Source organism: Arvicola amphibius, chromosome 8 (genome assembly GCF_903992535.2).
Source record: "Arvicola amphibius chromosome 8, mArvAmp1.2, whole genome shotgun sequence".
Taxonomy (NCBI): Eukaryota; Metazoa; Chordata; class Mammalia; order Rodentia; family Cricetidae; genus Arvicola; species Arvicola amphibius.
In genome coordinates this window covers 33,303,972-33,325,249 of record NC_052054.1, presented here as the reverse complement: position 1 = coordinate 33,325,249, position 21,278 = coordinate 33,303,972, and the positions used below count along the sequence as shown (strand labels likewise).

Below are 21,278 nucleotides of genomic sequence, written 5' to 3'. Positions count from 1 at the left end.
CCTACTTCATGAAAAAGTCTGCTGGACACTATGGGCCTGAAGGCTGAAGATGGATGCCCCAACAGTACAGAGGAACTTTGGGTGACTGTCCAGGCAGCGAGTTGTCTCTGTCATTTCTAGAGTTTTATAAGTTACTTATTTCTTGTTTACTTAGGTAGCATTATATCCTTCTGGAGTCTTTGATGGAGTTGAAGAATAAATAGATAGTTATAGCTTTCCTTAGTTATGATAAAAGATAAAATAGATTTAAATATTGTAACTGTAATACTTGCTTGATAACTGTTTTGTTACGTGTAATTTTACTATGTTAAAGTTAAAGCCTTTCTTTTTTGTTTAAACAGAAAAAGGGGAAATGATGGAGGAGTGTTTATGTGTTACTTTCATTATTAATAAAGAAAACTGCCTTGGCCCTTTAAGAGAACAGAAAATTAGGTAGGTGGAGTAGACAGAACAGAATTGTGGGAACAAGGAAGTAGAGTGGGGGAGACGCTTCAGGCAGTCGCGTGGTGAGGCTCCATGCTGCTCCTCTCCGAGATGGACGCAGGTTAAGATCTCTCCTGGTAAGGCACACCTCGTGGTGCTACCCAGATTACTAAATATGGGTTAAAGGAAGATATGAGAATTAGCCAATAAGAGGCTGAAACTATGGGCCAGGCAGTGTTTTAAAAGAATACAGTTTCCGTGTAATTATTTCGGGTGTAAAGCTAGCCGGCGGCTGGTGGCGGGACGCAGCCCCGCCGCTTCACACTACAAGTGGGGGCTGGAGAGATGGCTCAGAGGTTAAGAGCATTGCCTGCTCTTCCAAAGGTCCTGAGTTCAATTCCCAGCAACCACATGGTGGCTCACAACCATCTGTAATGGAGCCTGGTGCCCTCTTCTGGCCTGCAGGCATACACACAGACAGAATATTGTATACATAATAAATAAAAAAATATTAAAAAAGAAAGAAAAAATGGTAGTCACTCACTTTTGTTCATCTCTACCATTTTCATACTAATGTCTTCTTTTCCTGAAATGCCTTTAACAACAATCATACTAACTCTGCATTGAAACCCTTGCTAGCACTTGGACTTCGTAAGAGCTGATCTGCAGTCCTAAGCAAGTTCCTATACTTGCCTGAGGCTCATGTGAGGCCTTAGCAAAGCCAAGTCTTTGAAGACGAGAGTAAAAGTTAGGTATATAAATACAGCTGGCATGCAGCCTGGGAATCCTAGCTGGTAGGTATAATCACAAGAGCTATCTGCAGTCAATGACTGAATGGTATCACTGCACCATTATATGACCTTGAAATAAACAGCAGTGATTTCATTTAAAATATCTTTCTAGGGCTGGCCTTCCGAGTAAAGGCCGACTTCTTTCTCCGTGTGTTGACTGTGTCTAAGTGGCTGTAGGACCCATTTTTCTCCCTTTCCTTGCTCTCTACCCCACAGCTAAGTAAAGCACGGGCTCCAGGCCAGGCCCCACTCTGGTGAGTCAGAGAGCACTCTGGCTCCCCACACCAGGTTCAATTTAGTTAGACCTGAGTTTCTAGAGGGTCTATCCCACAAGGGACAGGATCATCACAGTCCCACACTTAGCAAAGAATTCACGCAACCACTGGCAATTGTTCTACAGCTTTCTAAATAAATGAGTCTTTTCGTTGATATTGAGCATTTTCATGCAGCCAAAAGCTCTCTTTTTAAGGAAGTTTATGTTCCCTTGGCCTCTAGAACCACACAAACATAACTGACCTTCTCTAGAAAACTGAATCTGAAGCTGGATCCCAGGTTGTACCTTAACTCCTGGGATAGTTGTGCTAGCTCTCCACTTTACAGCACTGACACCCACGGTACTTCCTGCTCTGTTACATGTCCCTCAACCTCACATGCTAGTACTCCCACTTTCAGAGTCACGTCCTAAAATTTTCAAACAAAAAGTGACGAGAACTTTCTGAATTTCCCAGCTCTATTTTCTTTACATGGTATGAGACTTCATTCTGAATAGTGTTCCCAGCTGGACCATCAAAAGGTCAACTCACAGTGAAGATTCAATCGGGATATCAGCAGGTCTCAAGTAGATGGCTAGTCATGCTACACACTGCAGTTTCAGCAGCATAGCAGACCCTATTGCTCTTCCCGCCACAGAATGGGAAACTTCTCAAGCACTACTTTACTTGAACAGGAAACTCAACATATGCCAGTGTAATAAAGTTGCAGTCACCATAGATTATCATCCCCAGATTACTGCAAGAAGGGGCATGTATGACAGACGGCACTGCATCATAACTCCATTAAATTCATGGCTAAAAGGCACTCTGACAGAGAACCTCTATCCCTGACATGCCAATACACCAGAGATTATGCCCTAAAAGCAACTCACTAAGCAGCCAGAAAAACTATTTATTATTTACTAGCTGAAGCTAACTGAATCAAGTCAAGGTTAAAAGATGAATAGTAATTACTCAGCACAGTAGTGTATTGGTATTTAGCAACAGGTGGCAAGGTAAAAACAAAACACTTGCCATTTTTCCAATCTCAGCAATAAATGTCTATATGATACCTGTGCAATGAAACTAACACAGGCAAACATACTATTTAAAAGAAAACACTGTCACATTAAAATCTGAAATACTAAAGATATGCCTTTAATCATACATATAACATAGGAAACAAAGCTGACAGCAATATCTTCTTTAAGTATTTTATGACTTGAATATAAAGGGAAACAAATATATACATATGTATACACACATACATAAAGTTTTGAAACTGGCAATACTTCAGCTATTTGGAACAAGATCTATTTTACTACTATGTTTGGTTTGTTTTGTTTTGAAAGTTGCTCTGAGGCTAGTGTGATGGCTCAGTAGCTATAGGAACTCGCAGCCAAATGACCTGAGTTCAATCCCTGGATCCCATATCAAGGTGGGAACAGAGAACAGACTCCACAAAGTTGTCTTCTTACTTCCACATGTGTACCCTGGCATGATCGCCCATGTACACAATAACAGGCAAGCAAGGACACAAACAAATTAAAATTATATTAGTATGTTGTCGGGGTTTCATCCTGCCCAGTTCCCACAGTCTTTAAGTTCCAAAAAAATCACACAGAGGTCTACATTAATTATAAACTGATTGGCCCATTAGCTCAGGCTTCGTATTAACTCTTATAACGTATATTAGTCCATTCTGTGGCTGGGCAGGAAGTATAGGCAGACAACCAGACAGGAAGTAGAGGCAGGTCAATGAGAACAGGAGAATTCTGGGAAGAGGGAAGCTCCCTCTGAAGTCCTGAACAGACGCAGAAGAAGCAAGATATGATTGCCTCAATGAAAAAGGTACCAAGCCATGTGGCTAGCATAGACAAGAAAAATGGGCTAATGTAAGTTATAAGACTTATTAAGAAGCCTGAGCTAATGGGCCAAGCAGTTTATGATAAATGTAGGCCTATGTGTGATTTCTCTGGGTTTTAACGATTGCAAGAACCGGGCAGGACAGAAAACTCAGACAAGATTAATATATATTAATAACTGCTTTGCGGGAATGCACATGGCTTAGCTGTTAAGAGCATTTAGGGCTCTTATAGGCAACCCAAGTTGCTTCTCAACACCCACATGCTAGCTCAGAACTGCCTGTAACTCACTCCCTCATCTGACCTGTGGGCACTAGGCATGCATACAGCACACAAAAAAATTTATACCATACATTTTTAATTTCCTTGATTTTCAGTCCTAAAGTTACAAACATACTAACTGAGCACAGAAATAAATAACAGTCATTAGCAAAGATGCATTTTAAAACATAAATACAAGGTACCTGGTGATATCTTCAGTCAATTGAGAAGGATCCGGAGGATAAAACTTCACATTAAAAGAGAACAGCCAGGGAAGGTCTGCAATTATAAGACATCAATTATTTACCAAAACACAGTTTGTTTGCTTTTTATCTAGAATAATTTAGTATCACCTAGACATTAGCAATAAAATTTCAAAAACTAGAAATTAATATAAGTAAGCCACTAGAGAATAAGAGGTTTACTATTATTAGAGTTAACCTATTACTATAATAGAGTAAACCTATTAGGAGATAATAGGTTTACTTTTTATAAATACATATTTTATATGATAATTTATGATACAATAAATTGAATAATCTCCATGAAATAGTTCTGAGATAAACTTGTTTCACCCATGGGATTTCTAGGGGCTAAATATTCCTCATTCCTTTAAAAACAAAACATACAACCTTGGGATTTCCACACTGTTGGCAAGCCATGAAAATGATCAAGTCGTCACAGTAGATATTCAGGAAATGTCTGTCTGTATATTGGAAGTGTTCAGAGATCCTGATGATGGGAAAGTAAGGGTAGGAAAATACCCTGACATACTTTAAGAGAAAACAATTTCTCAGGTTTTAGAGAGTGTGTGCACATCCTTCTGTGGGGTGACCTCCAATCCATAATCAAGTAAAGTCACAACAAGGCTGTCATTCCCCAGTAGCACCTTGTTTATCTGTTTTCCAGGTGTTAATACTAGCACAGAGCTACCTGGGTATAACTACATGCACAAGTTTTTACTAGAACCTCTATATTTAAGGGTGTATTTGCAAAATCCAAGAACACTAAACAAACATTTTCAGCTGACAAAAATTGTATATGTTTATGGTACCAAGGATATATGAAATATGTGTACATCATGCAATGGCTAAAGTTAACAAAGAAATTACATCACATACTTATTTTTATGGTAAGTACACTTAAAGTGTTTTTAAATTAAACATTAATGGTTTTTAATTTAATTATTATCCCTAATTTTACCTGGCTACATAAAAAATAGTTCAACTAATTATGGGTTATTTATGTATTATCCACAGGAAGGTTTCAAACATACAGCTATTAGGTACATTACTAAGAAATAACCAAAATTTAAGGAAAATTGTAAGTGGGAACCATTTAAGCTTGCCAACTTCTAAGTAATTCCAATTATCTATTTTCTAAGTGCCTATTAACTATAAAAATCTAATATGATAAATCAAAGGAAAAGTTCTTTCTCACTTGCAACAGGGGAACTACTTTCTAAGCTGCATTCATGGAAGAGACTATGCCATTTAAAAAACTCCGGTGGTTTAAAAAAGTCACGCTGAATTGTTACTGCTATTCCTTCACCAAACCACCAGGGCAAACGTCCCAAAATAACTCTAAAGAACACTTCAAAAATAACCACGACATAAGAGCATGATTCATAATCAACAGGAGTCTTGCTTTCCAAGTTTTTCAAGCACTTTTACTTGCAAAGTTTCCTGTCAAGTTTTCAAACTTTCTTTTTAAGCTTTCTTCTCAAGGGTGATTTCCAACAGGAAATACCTGCAACTCTGAATGAGTGGCATAAAGCAAACCCAGGAAAGAACCCTATGGGCCAACCACCACATTTTGGACATTGCCCTGTTCTTTCTTTTTGGGTTGCCTGGCAGATCAAGGTTCAGAGAAAGTAAAAGCACTCTATCTTTCTGAGGCGTACCCTTCAAAAAGCACACATCAGTTACAGAAGGGACAAAAAAAAAGGATGTCTATGACAGTTTCTTCAATAGTTCTGTCTACTCACTACTACTTCCTCCCTGCTTTTCCATCATGGATGAAATGGTGAATAAGAAAACGCAAAGGAGAAAGAGAAGAAAGGAATGAACACCCGATGTCAGAGTAGTTCAAAGAGAGGACAGCCAATCACTCCAGAATGCATGGAACTTGTCTAGCTTCATGCTCAAAGTTTCAAATTCTAGAATGTCCTAAACAAGGCAAAAAGACTGGCCAATAAAAAGTTATTCTTAAAAGGTAAAACAGATGAATCTACAAAAGCGGATATGAGAAGAACAACAGATAAGGTCAAATAAAGAGCAGAAAACCATGTGTAGCTGTGCATTCCTATAATCCCAGCGCTCAGGAATCTATAAAGTATTGTGAAATCACAGTCAGCAAGGGCAAGAGTGAAGTCCTGCCCACAAATAAATAAAATTAAATAAATAAATGTATAGAAGGGGAAAATGATAGTAAGGCTAAGTTTTGTTACTGAGGAGAGAGAAAAGAATATAAAACAAAAGAATATAAAACAGAAATATAAAACAGGCACTAGCATGGGAGACAGAAGGTAGATTAAAAAGAACAAACAGAACTATTTCAGTGTTTTGACATTAGAATAATAAAGGAGTAGAAAATGTAGAAATGTTATCATTAATACTTTGCATGTTACTTCTCAGAAATGGCTGATCTCAGGCCCAGTCTTAGACGAGCTGTGAGGGACTTAACTATTCTTCGGACACCCCCACCCCACCCCACCCCAGTATAAGCGTTCCAGGCTCTTGGCTCCCTACCTGTTTCAGGTATTCACAAACTCTGAAGTAAGTAATGGATTCGCAATTCTAAGTGTTTAGGCACTCCTATCCTAGGCAGGGCAGTGTGCAGAGGCACATCTACGCAGGGAGCTGAGCTGGCTAAGTGGGAAGCATGAGGTCATTTGGAAATCACGACAATGAAGAGTGGTAAAAATGGAAAGGAACACCCAACACTAACTGCAAACCCAGAGTCAAAGGTAGGTAAAGCGACCTGGAACTTTGGAATGGACCACAGAGAAGACAGACAGCTCTGGAAAAAAGACCTCTGCTCAGCTTTCATTTCTGGAGTATTCACTCCAGTAGACATGAGCGAGGTGCTTGTGTGCCTCTCAGGTATAGGATATGCTTAACAACTAAAATCTACACTTCCAAGCTACAATGAAGTATGAGATATACACAGAGCAAACTGTCTCAAACAAAAAGTGAAATCTGAAGGTGAGGAGACAGCTCAGTCAGTAAAAGCCTGCTGTGCAAGCATGAAGACTGAACTCAATCTCCAGCGCCCATGTGAGAAGAGGGCACGGTACTGACATGCATTTGAACCCCAGCTTGGGGAGGGAAACACTGGAGAGTCAGGCAGATTGGTAAATTCAATGGCCGGGCAAATCTGGTCTAATTGATGGGCTCCAGGTTGAGTGAGAAAAGTCATCTTAAAAAACAAGTTGGAAAGTAATTAAGAAAGAAACCAAGAGTGGACCTCTGTCATGTGCATGTACACATGCATACAAGCATACACAAGCACATTCAGAAACATACAACATTTCACTCCCAAAACTGTTACTTCACATCAGTAGATTTCACAAACATGTAAGAATAAATCTACAGCCTTCTGAAAGGGAAGAGTCTCTAAGCTATCTACAGTCACAATACTTTTGGTTTTGTTGTTGTTGTTTTGAGGTAGGATTGCACTGTGCAGCCTACAATGGCCTGGAGCTCATGATCCCCTACCTCAACCACTTGAGTGTTAGGACTGCAAGCAACTGGCACCATATCCAACTAAACAGTTACAATTCCACAAGTGTCTTACAGAAACATTAATTTCAGCATGCAAAACGGAACCATCACCGTATTCTGTTATTACTATAGTATTAATCCCTATAGATTTTTATATATACAGAAATACTACAGATTAATTTGAGTATGGTTCTTTAAATACTCACTTCTCAGCTGTCTCTTTATTTCTTTTGCGGGATCTAGCCAGCTCTGCAGGAGGGAAGAAAAAAATAGTTATCCATAAGAACTCTCCCCCAAAATCAAATGGAACAGTTTACAGTTCATAACTTGTATCTCATGAAGTTCATTTTAAGTATACTGGGATTTTGTGTGTGTGTGTGTGTGTGTGTGTGTGAGAGAGAGAGAGAGAGAGAGAGAGAGAGAGAGAGAGCGCAAAATTTCTTTAAGGTGAATATCATGTACTTCATTTTCCTGGAATTTAATCTAAATATTATTAATCAAAGATAAGGCGTAATTTATCTAAATATAATCTTTACTACATGAACTACTCACAAATCACCCCTCAGACACTGAAATAATAAGCTGTTCAGGTTCATTCTTACGAAAAAGGATAAAATGTGAGTTGCAAACTGCTGGCTCAGAGTATACATGCCTGGATCCAAAGCAATCATTTCAACCTCTAAAGCCAACGTCTTCACATCCCTCAGCCTAGCTCTTCCATGCTATTGAAAGATAATGCCAGATCAGAAACAATACTTTCCTTTCTGGTCTTAACATCCTTTCTTTCTTTCCTCCTTTCTTTTCTTTCTCATTTGAAGTTAGAAAACACAATTCTAAGTAAGGAACATCCTTCCGTCTGCCTCTCATTTCTGTTTTGAGATAACTAAACATGAAAATAATTGTTTATTTTTTTTAACAAAACAAAACATCACCAATTCTAAACCACCTAAGAATAGCAAAGCTTTCAAACTGTAAAACAAACAGTTCCCACAATTTTTCAAAAACCTGTACTTGTATTATCCCACACTACTGTTAACAGTAAGAAATTCATTCAACTTCCTTATGCAGAACACATACTTTTTGAGATACAATACACTAACTCAAACAACTGACTTTACAGCAAATAAGTCTAGTTTTAACAAGTATCCCAAATGATGTGTTATAACACTTGTATTTAAATACAATTTTATTCCCATACAGCAAGAATAAAATATCTGTTGATACATAGTAAGTAATTAACTGTCAATCTATTGAAATGATGCAACAGAACATGATACACTATTAAAAAGTATTAACAACAGCATCCTTTTAAAGTAGCCCTCAGATTTTACTACACAATTCACAGTCTAAACTCTGACAGCAAGGATCTAAGGTATATGTGTCTCTGTTTTAACACTGGTCATATTCAAAGCTGTCATTAAAGAGTCACCAGAGCATGGCCCAGTTTCATTATTACTGGTGTCCCAGCTGCATGGTGCATTGATGTGAGGGCCCAGTGGGACCCTGTAATGGTACCTCTAGTGCCATGTTAGGAAGCGGCTCTATTTTCCACTTGGAAAAAATTACAGCATTCAGCTTCCTTGTCCTGCAGCTGCTGCCCTACACAGTTGACTCACAAATGGCAACTATACTAAGTGCACAAGACCAAGAAAAGCACATCATTCAGCTTCTAGCCCAGGTTGGACTAAGGCTGGGGAAAGGAGAAGGAAGGTTAAATGTGTGGCGTTGAAAACAAGGAAGCAACAACCACATGAAGAAAATGGAATCAGAGAGCACTAGTGCAAACTCAAATAACAAGATTCCCTTATAGCATAAACACATAAAGACAGTAAGGGAGCATTGCTGGCCTCAGAGACAGACCTCCCAAACCTCCAGGGTCCTTAAGGATAAGTTCACATAGATGCCTGCTAAAGAGAAGCAAAGGGTACCTGTGTTCCAGGAAAGAACGATGGAAAGCAACATCATCTTCTGCAATCCCACAGACTGACCCTAGGTCCCAGCTATCGCACCTTCCATCCTTACCCGAAGCACTCATCTCTCCAAATTACCTGATCTAGTGAGCAGAGGGAGGAGTTTACAGATCTAGACAAACATGAGTAACAAGATGGCAAGCCAAATTGGGACAGTCACCCTTAGGCCACTTCCAACAACACTGCCTGTCAAGACATAGGGAAGGCTGCTGTGGCTTCTTATGCCAACTCTGTTCTGGTTTGCTTTTCTGTTGCTATACTAAACAGTGACAAAAGCACCAGGAGGAAAGTGTTTATAAGGCTAACACTTAAAAGTTACAATCCATCAATGAGGCAAGTCAAAGCAGGAACTCAATCAAGACCCAGAGAAGAGACCATGGAGCAATACTGCTTATGGCTTGCTGTCTGGCTCTCACTGGTTCATTCTCAGCTAGCTTTCTTAAATAGCTCACACCCTCCTGCCCATAGATGGTGCTGCCCACAGTGGGCTGGCCTTCCCACATCAAACACCAATCAAGACTAAAAGACAAGACTAATTAATGGTAATGGGCCATTCTGATCACGGCAGTTCAACTGAGGTTCCCTCTTCCCAATAAAAACCACACAGCACAAGATCCTTACACAGAGACCACAAGGCTGTTTCCACAATAGGACTAAGCAGCAGAAGTCACTCTTTCCATGCGCCTACCTGGTTTCCTTTCCTAACCACACTGACTTGCACTCTGCGAGTTCTAGTCCTCCCAAGGAAGCAGGCGGTCCTGCATACTCCCTGAGCCTACAGCTGTGAAAAGCTGGCTAGGCTATATAGTTCATATTCTCTAGATTACTTAGCACTTTTAGGAACTTAACATTAAGTATTAAAAATCAATACCTGTTTACTGGCATTTCTCCATTTCCGCTTCCTTCCTCTCCATGATGTAGTCATCTTAAATGATTACACATTATTTTATTAAATTTATCTTTATTTGAATTATCTTTATTTGAATTAGATTATGACTGATATATAATTTGTCTGATCATAAATTTTCAAGCAAAAAATAAAATATTCTTGTACATCCTAACGTAATATGAAATTACATATTTACTATGAAATCTAAGTGTTTCTCAAGATTACTAATTATACATAAACAAGTATAAACTACTTTTTCTGTTGTGTTTTGATTCTTAAGATAGGGCCTCACTGTACAGTTTCAAGTTAGTCTTGGAACTCCCAACCCTCTGGTCTCACTTTCCCAAGTGCAGGGAAAGTACATGTGTGTACCACCATACTTAGCAAACAAACAAAAAAATGAAATAATAAAAATCAACTTCTCTGGGTTGACACTTAAGGAAAGGATAAATGATGCCTAAGACACATCAAAAAACGGAAAATGGGCCGGGCGGTGGTGGCGCACGCCTTTAATCCCAGCACTCGGGAGGCAGAGGCAGGCGGATCTCTGTGAGTTCGAGGCCAGCCTGGTCTACAAGAGCTAGTTCCAGGACAGGGTCTAAAAAAGCTACAGAGAAACCCTGTCTCGAAAAACCAAAAGAAAAAAGAAAAAAGAAAAAAGAAAAAAAAAAAAAAGGAAAATGGCATCAGTGAACAAAGGAGATAAGATAACAAGATTAAAGATGGCAGCAAGTGGACACATTGAAGTACGCAAGTATAAACATGTACACCTTCCCCTCAGGAAACATAAGGATGTAGCCTTCTTACAAGAAAGTACTGGCTAAGAGAACCACGAACACACTTTGAGTTTAGAAATAAGTGGAATCAAACACTCATTTACCATTAATTCTATGTCTTAAAAAACATTTCTGGTCCCCATTAAGCCTCAATTTCCTCAACAGCAAAATAGAAATCACAATATTTACCTGAGTAAAACAAAATTCTACTACTTGACAATTTCACATTACTCTTCAGGCTAAATCTAAAGATTTCAGAGTTTGATTCCCTCACTCCCAACCAAAGTTTGCCCATGTCTTCATTTATGTTCAGGAAGCCTCAGATTGGCTTATTATTTAACAATTTCAAACTAATTCACCTTATAGCAGCAAAAGTTGAAATGATGAGAGTAGTTCTGTCTTAAATCTCCATTCGTCTACAAAAATATATAGTGCTGAGCGAGATCCCTTTACTATGCACACTTAACCATACAGGTCTAACAGGAGTCTAAAGATGGCATCAAGAGGAAAGGTGCCGGCTTTCCACGTCACAGCGAAACTTACTATATATATATAAATCTGGAGAATGGGGGATTATTAAAGTTTAAATGAAATAAATGTAGACTCTTGCTTAAAGTTAGTTTATATGTACAAAGAGTTTACTATGAGCTTTTGGTTCTACTTCTGGGAAGATATACTCTGACTACTAGACAACTGCTTTAATCTACATAAAGTAAGCTTAGATAACTATACTTCTAACAAGTACTTCTTGCAATATGACTTATAGCAAAATGACATATAATGCCTGGGCCAAATGCCAAGCACTATTAACAATAAAAATTTAAGACTATTTTTTTCTCTTTAAAGAGAGTTCAGTATCTTTTTTAAAAATGTATTTATTTTGTTTTTTATTATTAAATTTAGATTTTTTAAGTCTTTTCTCATTTTACATAACAATCCCAGCTCCCACTTCCTCCCCTTCTCCTTCTCCTCCCATCTTCCCCAATCCTATTCAACCCTTAGAGACGGTAAGGCTTCCCAATGGGAGTCAATGAAGCCTGACACATCACTTTGAGGCAGGACCAAGGCCCTCCCCCTGTATCTAGGCTGAGCAAGGTATCCCTCCAAAATGAATGGGCTCTAAAACACCAGCTCAAGCACTTGGGATAAATCCTGGTCCCAATGACAGTGGCCCCACAAACTGTCCCAGCCACACAACTGTCACCCACATACAGTGGGTCAAGTTTGGTCCTATGAAGGTTCCCCCGTGATCAGTCCAGAGTCAGCGGGCTCTCACTATCTCAGGTCAGCTGTTTCTCTGGGTATCCCCATCATGGCCTTGACCCCTTTGCTCCTATTATCGCTCCTCCCTCTCTTGGACTAGACTCCGGAGACTCAGTGCTTAGCTGTGGGTCTCTGCATCTGCTTCCAGCAGTTGCTAGTTGAAGGTTCTATGATGACAATTAAGGTAGTCGTCAATCTGATTAGAGGGGAAAGTCAGTTCAGCCACTCTCTCCACTATGGCTTAGGGTCTTAGCTGGGTTATTCTTATGGACTCCTGAGAATTTCCCTAGTGCCAGTTTTTTTGCTAGCCCCAGAATGGCTCCCTAAATCAAGATATCTCTTTCTTTGCTCTTCCTCTGAGAGTCCAGTATCTTTATGATGAATTCACTTAGACATGAATTTAAAAAACCTACTTATACTTGTAATTCTCTATAAAATAACATGTTGTTTGATTCTATATACTTTTAACATTTTCTACAGTGAAAGTGAAAAGTGAAGACTTTTCAACAGACACTTAAAATTTTAGACACTAACAATGTCACATTTTCATAATCAAAATGAACTAAAAGGCTTCCAACTCAGTGTCACAACTGATATAATATTACAGCAAAACCAAAGACAGTTTAGATAGTCCCTCATGACAATTTGTTATATAAAATACTTACAGCTCTGCCTAACTTCCACATTACAAAAGGCTGAAGTAAGTACCTGAAACTTCTTTAAAAACACATGGTATTTATCAAGAAAAAGAACCAGAGAGCTGGAAATCTAGAAAAGTGGCCGAGCATGTCCTTGGCACACACACAACAAAGAAAGACACACCCCTGTTTCCTATAATGAAAACCTCAAGAACTTCCAAGTTGGACTGATGAAGCTAAATTAGTATGACAATAATTTTCTGCAGAAAAATAAGAGACTATACACAGTTACACTGGGAAGAAGGAAAGTTCTTTTACCTAAATGAATTTGAGGACTGGATTTTGCCTATACATAGTTGTTACATATAAACAGTAAGGTATCTAAAAATCTAAGCAATATGAACATTACAGTCACATAAATATATAATTTATATACTCAACTATAATTGAACATTTATCTCTTGAAAAGCTGCCTCACGAAGGACACCTATCTGCATGCTCTTGAAGCTTTAGTTAAAACTTTAGTACTAAAAAAGTGTTCATCTAATTTTACAAGCATCTTCATCTGACATTTCATAGGCAAACACTAACCACCAAGTTAAGTGAAGAATGCTAGACTCCTCCTTCAAGCACTGGCATCTTTCCTTCAATGAGAATGCTAGTAAGTCCACCACAGTCTAGTCTTACATATTCTTACAGGAAAGAGGCCAAGTATCGACCTCTGGGCTGTATTCCCAGCCCCTTCCTAGTGTCTGCGGTAACAATGTTACCCTCCCAGACTTTGGCTGTCCCCTTCCAGAGCCCAATCTTGGACCTTGTCATCACACAGCTCTCCATCTCACACTAGATTTCATCATCCTACTTTCAGATACAATCAGAGTAATGAGGAGAAAAAGCAGCACATAAATAAGGTTTGTACTGCATATGTTGGTAACAGGGGCTACTGTTAACCCACCTCCCTTGAGCTGTGGAGAGAAGGATGGTAGGAGACAGCCCGCCCAGGGTGGGGGCGAGCAGGGTGCTCTCACAGGGATCTTTAGAAATTCTATCTTTAGTCTAAAGGTAGAATTAAACTACAAATTACTACCAGGGATTTAAAGCTGAGAAAGTTGAAAATATTTAATTTGCATTTAATTATCATGCTTAAAACTAAAACCCTTTATTTCATTACTGGAATATGTAAACACAAACACTGATACTGTGCAGGCATGTGACAATGCACACTATGCTTCCTCTAACGACTACTGTGCTCTACTGACTAAGATATGAACGCCGGGTGTTAGACAGAAGCCTCTTTCACTGTAACTGAGAGCTCTGTACACCCTACGGCAGACGTTCCACAGCAACAATCTAACAGACTAAACAGGCTTCCTCTGTAGGGAAGGACAAACTTACATTCTTCACTCCTACAATCAGCATCTTCTCACCCACACCAAATCTAGACACACAGAAAGTGAAGCAGAAGAGGAAAGCCCTTTTCCTATTAATGCTGACAGCTACAGATTAGGCCTACTTCTGTCATGAAGGGTTAATGTTTCCATCCTTACTTGACCTGTGAAACTGAAAGACTCTGAAGTCCAATAAAATTAATATGAGCTTCAGATCACAGACAACCCTATGCTCTAAGTTCTATAAAATTAGTATGAACTTCAGATCAGATCACCCAATGCTCTTGCTTAATGTTTTGAAAAAACTCTGAGAGTAGACACGTTCTCAGCACACTCTTTGACATTAGGTAAAAGTACTACCCAGATCAATCCAGCAGTGGTTGGTCAAACAAACCACTTGAGAGAGCTACCCAACCACCTTTTCTGCCCCCAACAGCCCAAAAACTAACTGAGGTAGGAGTAACTTTGCCATACAAAGTACTCAAGGGTCCTCTTACTCCGACGCATCTGTGCACCCACGCCCCTGAGCTCAGGCTTATTATTACTATATTATTATTATATTAATACATTATTATTATATTATTATTATAACTATTAGTTATTACTACTATGCAGATGAGTGCACATCTGTATGTAGGCAAAATGAGTCTACTTGGCTGGCCTCTGTATTTGGCACCATAAGGCAAAACTGGGACATGACTTGATAATATTAATTTAAAAGATAATCTTCATGTTAGATAATCAATTTTCCCACCACTAAATCTTTTAATTTGAAGTACTTTCCCCTCAACAATTCATTACATAAGTTGATTCTACTGTGAATTTTAGAGTTAACGCTTTTATATAATTTTAAACTCATGTTTTTCAGTCTCAATTAAGAAAGGAAAACATTCAATTCCACCTGTTTATGATGAGAAAGCATTATACACCCAAAATGCCAAAAAGCGTGACTCTCTCACATAATTATTTTTAAATATTTCCCAAAACCGCATGATAAGCATGTAAATTAAAGTTAAATTTATTCTGAAATTAACTGATTAGAAAGATAAGAGTACTTACTTCCTAAAAGGATAAAATTAAAGTCACTTACTTTGTGCTCAGCATTTTCCGGAAATAGAAGCCCAAAGTAGTCCTTCTCCAGGAGATTGAGGTGTTCACATACTTTGTCAAACAACACTTGCCCCTTAGCACGTTTCTGTGGACAAACAAAGAAAATCTTCACATTTCTAAAGGAGATCACAAAAAGGAAACAAGAGATGCTGACTGGGAAGGGGCAAAGGACACATGTGACATGAAAAGAAAGGAAAATATTGGGGCTGGAAGCTTACATGAAAATGAAGAGCAGGCAGGCGGCAACAAAAACTAATTTTGTACCAAAAATGTCATAATAAAATGTTTTTTATACTAATAAGTATTAAAAGATTATTTTAAAAGCACCATTAATTATTACAAATTCATATAAAGTATTTGTTTTCAAGTGTTCTAACTGCAAAATAGTATTCTAAAATAACTAAATGCATTCTGCTCTATTGCTAGTCTCAATTACTAAGATTAAAAAATCAAAACGCTGAGTATTAATCTACTCATATGAACAACAAAGTGTTTCCATCAAGACCTGAGGATGACTCACAACAAATTCCTGACAGAGTGCTGTTCTATGAAAACTGCCTGATGCAACTTCACACAACTTATACTATCAGCACTAAGGTTTTGTTTCTTTCTTTGTTTATTGTCATCACTGGTATTTGTAGAACACCAGCCTTTTCCATTTAAATTACACTTTTATTTTCTCATTTTCTAGAGAATACAGTATTCATTCTTCAGACATTTAAAGGGCCCAGGAAGCCATAAATGATGTGGGTTTCCCCTCTGTAGGCTGTGAATGTGTTTTTATTACCATTGCTTAATAAAGAAGCTGTTTTGGCCCATGGCAGGGCAAAATATAACAAGGTGGGGAATCCAAGCAGAGACAGAGGAAGAAAGAAGGCAGAGTCAGGTCGACACCATGTAGCTGCCAAGAAAAAGATACCAAAACCTTACCTATAAGCGACAGCTTCATGGCAACTTCACACAACTTATACTATCTATTATTAATAAAAATGGGTTAATTTAAGATATAAGAGCTACTTAGAAATACGCCTGAGCCATTGGCCAAACAGTGGTATAATTAATATAGTTTCTGTGTGATTATTCAGGTCTGGGTGGACGGGAAACGAAAAAGCAGTCTCTGCTTACATACAGAAAACGTGATCATCATTAAACCAGTAACAAAGTATACTCATTTCCAATTTAGACACATACGCTTGGAATATCCCAACTGTGAATTCAGTCAGACACACACCTCCCACCCACAGGCACTTATAGATGCCACAACTAGATGGCCACTGAAATTAGGACAGGGCCAATAAAAACAGATGGCTCAGTGGATACCCCATTATCAAAATATGCACCTGCCTGTTCATACAGTACATAGAAATTACATAGAGAGAGAGAAAAAAAGGAGGGGAGGGAGAGAATGGTCAATCTTGGGGAGTAAAATCTGGTATTTCTACTAAATATTTCATAATAAGATTTCTAAACTACGGTTATCACAAATAAAAAATGAAAGGAGAAATTCACTTAAATTTATATTACCATAGCAAAGTGCTATATATCATCACTGTGGATTCATAATTAGTAGTTGATACATCACTACCTTTAACAAGATGTATGACTGAAGTTTTCAGAGTTGTGAGTGAGGAGAATAGAACATACAAGTGTGTGGCAAGCATGAATAAATTAAAGTGTGTAGCTACTGGTTATGGTTCTTGAAATTAGTAATATTTAAAAGGGATATCTAAGATGATATCTATAAATACATCACAGAGAAAACACATTCCAACACTGATTTAAAGTCAGTTTTTATAAACTTTTTTCACTAGTTTCTATCTCAGAGACATGCACTACTGGACAGTATTATCCTAAAAGACTAGAAGGAACACATCCACAAAGTCACCCCCCAGCAGTCTGGTGGTAGCATGCTGAGCCCCACCATGGGCACAGGAGTCAGACCTAGTACAACATCACTCAACATTTCATGAATATCTTTTCTGTTACTAGACAGTGTGACAATGGGAAAACCACATAGTCTATCTGTAAAATGGAGATAGTAACTACCTAACATCTCTTTAAGTATCAAATTAATGAGAAAGGATACGTCACACTGTCTGAATCAACCATAGTTGAATTCTACTTCTAGCTGCACTTTGACTTAGCCCACATCTCACAATTATCAAAATATTGTCTGATGTACAGGCTGTTCTAGGCTTGCATCCTAAGATGCAGATTATCACTAACCACTAAGAGGCTGGCTGACTGTGCACAGTTGTAACCCAAACTCCAATTCAGAATCTCTATTCTCCAAGGAACACTAAGAACCAACAACTGTATCTAAGAAAACAAGAATATGATATAATGAGAATCTTAAAGGAGGAAATTACTTTGGGAAGTAGAGAATACAAATATTAAGAGGTATTATTTTTCACTATTAAAGCCTGACAGAGTGAATTTCTGTTCAAAGATACTGTGGGATACAGTAAGATGAAAAAGAAAAACCATCTCACAATGAACAGGCCATTCATTATGATTGACAGGTACTGCCCCACTGATGAATGACTGCAGAGCTTGCCGAGCTAGGGGGATAATATATACCGATCCAGCAACTGTAGGTGTCAGTTCCTGTGTTAAGACAGGAATAAAATATAAATGGTCTCAAAAAATTTTATTCTAACTGTCAAGGACAGAAAATAAATATTGACCAGCACTTGAAGATGGTAATGAGAGAATTAAAATAAGTTTGTGACATGTTTAATAAAATGTTTGGGGTAGTTCATGGTGGATTCACAGAAGGCCCGTATAGGACTTTTTGTGAGCTGTTCTAACAAAAATAAGTAAGCTGGTATTAAAAATGATTCAAAAGCTTTAGCTATTTATTTCAACGTCCTTTGAAGTTACAGAAAGTTGAAATGATCCAGCTTTCCTGTCTGCTCACTTCTGTCTAGGGAGGTAACTTAGCTTCTTTGTTTGAGTTAGGGAATCAGAATGTAGTCCAGGCTGGCCTCGGTTTTGAAATCCTCTTGCCTTGGCTTCCTGAGTACTGGATTATATTCATGCTAAACTATGTCCACACATAAGTTTGCTTTCTTATATACAATTATAGCTCTGTTGCATGGAAGGACCACAAAGGAACACTTGCCAACCAAGAAAATGAAAGCCTTTTTTTCTTTTCAAGACAAGGTTTCTCTGTAGCTTTTGGAGCCTGTCCTGGAACTAGCTCTTGGAGACCAGGCTGGCCTCGAACTCACAGAGATCCATCTGCCTCTACCTCCCGAATGCTGGGATTAAAGGCATGCAACAACTTGTCCCAAAAATAGCAGTTTGTGTGTATTTGTATATAGAGATACATCTTTCTGAATTGCTTGCACGTATGATTTCAGGGCTGACCACTTGGTACTTTATAATCAATTGGGCTTATCCTTACAAAAGACTAATTATGCCCTCTGTGTGGAGAAGATATATACCAACAATAGAGAGAGACTGTAACTTTGAAAATGTCTGTGGGTATCAGAAGGGTTGGAGAATGAAACATGGGAAACATTGCGGGAAGGAGATGGAAGTGAGAAAAAATTTTAAAAGTATATATAGTTGGTTTGTGGGTTATCATTACAGTTTAGGGGCATTGTCCCACATAAAGAAAACCCTCAAATCCTTTATCTTCATTTTAAAGAAAAGGGTTTTGTGTGTGCCACAGGGCACACAGAGGTCAGAGGTCAAGTTGCAGACATGGCTCTGTGGACTGAAATAAGATAAGGGTTGGCAGCAGGTTCTCTAATGCACTGAGCCACTTTACCAGCCTTTCAACTTATTTTCCAATGTCAAAACTCTGCTTCTGCTTCTAAACAAATTCCTAAATTTTCCTCTCCTATAAAATCTAATCCAGTATCCTAATAGTTTGACTCTCTTCCTTCACAACTTGTTCCCCCGAGACAGGGTTTCTCTGGCTGTCCTGGCACTCGTTCTGGTGACTTCCTTAAGAATGTTATTTCATGCCTCTGGCACTCACTCTTCCAGCCCCTCCCACACTTTTGAGTTTCAGCGACGGGGTTCTTTAAGAAAAAGCCTATCTTGCCTCAATGCCTCTATAGTAGCACTTCGCTGCTTTATAAACCAGTAGGAAAATATTAGGCAGAGCTGAGTCTACAATTCAGACGTTCTGGCTGGCAGTCATACACAATCTCCTGGGTCCTCATTCATGACCAAGCCTACTGATATTCAAGAACCACAGCAAATACTCACTACCAATAAGAGTTTGGGAGATCGGCCACAAACCTACATAAGCTTGTCCTTAGTAAATGAGAGCATTTCCAGATAGATACCTTTGGAGAACTACACAAGCAAAAAACCACTCCACATTTGTCCTAAGAGCAGGCTCCACCCCATTTATACTGACAAGTGAACTGGGTTCTTAGGCTTCCACTTTTTTCACTAAGACATTAGCGTCACTGTTGTTTCATATCATCACTTCTTTGCTTTATAACTGTTCTTATGTTGAAAATTATAGGACCAGTTTCAGTCTCTGTTCTAATGATGTAGTACTTTTAAGTCCACCAATCAGTAAAAGCACATAATTATAATGGGACACTACCTCAGTGGCAGAACCTTGTCTAGCATCTATGAGGCCCTTGGTTCAATCCTAAGTACTGTAACAAAAAAAGGTTCATAAAACTTACCAAGCACATGTTGAAGAAAGGGTTTTAGTTTTTAATTGAATTCCAACAAGCTTAACAATTTATATCCCCAATATGCCTCTGGCTAACTCACCCTACACCTAAGCAATACAGAACCAGGAAAGGGAAAGGTACAGTAGGGAAGAGCTGGTCTACTTTATAGGTGCCAATCAGATACTATGTACCTGCGTAAGTTCATGTGTGTATGCAAGGAATGTACCTGTGGAGAAGGGTGCACACGCACGTGTGTCCCAGAGGTCAACTCTAGGCATCTTCCTCATTGTTCTCCACCGTATTCTTGAGATGGGTGTCTGACAGAATCTGAAGCTCACTGGTTCAGCTACACTGCTGGCCAGCAAGTCTAAGGGACCCCGTCTCTGTTTCCTAGCACTGGGAGTCAAGCGTGTTGCCTGCCACACAGGGCTTTGTAACTGGACACTAGGAATTCAACTCAGGTCCTCATGTTTGCACTGCGCTGGCTTAGCCATCTCATCTCACCAGCCCAGGGATTTTTGTTTCTGTTTTGGTAGATGTTGCATAATACATTAGAAAAAAAGCAAAGGAGATGGAAAAAGTAAAATAATTTAGATGTGTCTTCAAAAATATTTTATTTAAAGATGAGCAGACTAGCTTATTCAAAGTTTCTCTTAAAAAGTTTTAAAAAAGAAAGAAAAAAAAAAAGCAGACCCCAGCGAAAGAAAAGCAGACTGAAATCTGAGACATTGAGTAAAGTCTCCCGTGTCTCTGCTGTTATTTGTGGCATTCATTACTGAAGCCAAAATATGACATTTCTGGAGGCCTCTCAACGTAGAGGAATTTGTGCAACTGCTTCCCCAGCAGATTGCAGAGGACGCCACACACCACTGGCGTTTTATAAAACACCATCACTGTCCCCTTGTAGGCCCCTCCACAGTGCCCTTATTGTGTGCCAAGAAGCCAGTGATGGGAAGTACACAATGCAATCCATACATTGCTGGCCCAGAGCTATGCGTTTTGCACTCACTGTGCAAATAGCAAAGGCCAAGGAACAAAGGTATGCACAGAGCAAACAGATCCCATACACAGTCGTGGGGTAGAGGAAATCAACTAAAGCCATATGCAGGAGAAAGGAGTCAGCCTCAGGACATGACTGTCCGAATTCTTTTCCTACCAAACTGAGTCACCTGTCCTCAAATCTGTTTCCAAAGTTCATTTACATTCTGGCAAAAAGAAACTGGAGCCAATGACCTCTTTGTATATGATTAGAACATACATAATTCTACAAGTAAATGAG

At 38.8% G+C, this 21,278-nt stretch overlaps 1 protein-coding gene across 13 annotated transcripts in view; it reads right to left on the bottom strand.

Moving 5' to 3' along the window:
* Epb41l2 (erythrocyte membrane protein band 4.1 like 2) overlaps nt 1–21,278 on the bottom strand; it is a 176,504-nt gene that overhangs the window by 51,730 nt on the left and 103,496 nt on the right. For all 13 annotated transcript variants that reach the window (XM_038338552.1, XM_038338550.1, XM_038338556.1 and 10 more), the window contains 3 exons: nt 15,331–15,435; nt 7,523–7,565; nt 3,795–3,870 (listed from right to left, as the gene is read on the bottom strand). In XM_038338552.1, the coding sequence (XP_038194480.1) occupies nt 3,795–3,870; nt 7,523–7,565; nt 15,331–15,435 (224 nt within the window). The remainder of the gene's footprint in view (nt 1–3,794; nt 3,871–7,522; nt 7,566–15,330; nt 15,436–21,278) is intronic.